At 43.3% G+C, this 677-nt stretch overlaps 1 protein-coding gene across 1 annotated transcript; it reads left to right on the forward strand.

Moving 5' to 3' along the window:
• Positions 1-266: 266 nt before the first annotated feature.
• Positions 267-498, forward strand: SARC_17395 (hypothetical protein; the record flags this gene model as incomplete). The annotated part of the gene is made up of 1 exon (XM_014288510.1): positions 267-498. A coding segment is annotated over one exon (232 nt), but the record flags the coding sequence as incomplete, so codon positions are not given.
• Between the last annotated feature and the right edge of the window lie 179 nt (positions 499-677).

A 677-nucleotide genomic window follows, 5' to 3' on the forward strand; every position in this document is an offset into this window, starting at 1 on the left:
CTGCGTCTGTATTGTAATACTGCCACCTATTTGATACAACGTCTCACAGACTTCCGCTGGCACGTATGGTTATCGCCCTTCCATGCGCACTTTCAATCTCAGAGGACTGGGGTCGTTTCGTTGTATCATAACGACGAACCAATTTTTTTAACCCGTATTTTGATCCGACTTATATCTCCACGCACCACACCCATCCACCGACAAACTGTTTTTTTTTAACCCAAATTTTATGATCCGACTTCTACGCACCACACCCATCCACAGGCATGGTTGGGCTGGCAGAGTTCTTGGCCACCTCACAGGGAAAAGCGTCATTCATTGGCAAATCACAAGAGGCTTTCGCTAAATACGCTGCTGAAACGGGATTGAATAACACCATTGGGGACGCTCAAACCTATTTTCTGGAGGCGCAGACATACTTGTCTGAGCTTGTTGAAGATGTGCCGAATATGTTTGAATTCAGCTTGCCAGAGATGCCTAATGTCTTTGATAGTCTTTGTAAGTGATGTATATGTGTATCTACGATTTGTATATATACATACATATAAACACACAGATATGCCTATAGTTTGTGTTTTGAGAATGGGTATTTACATACATCTGAATACACACACACACACACACACACACACACACACACACACACACACACACACACACACACACACACACACACA

Source organism: Sphaeroforma arctica, assembly GCF_001186125.1.
Source record: "Sphaeroforma arctica JP610 unplaced genomic scaffold supercont1.10602, whole genome shotgun sequence".
Lineage (NCBI taxonomy): Eukaryota > Ichthyosporea > Ichthyophonida > Sphaeroforma > Sphaeroforma arctica.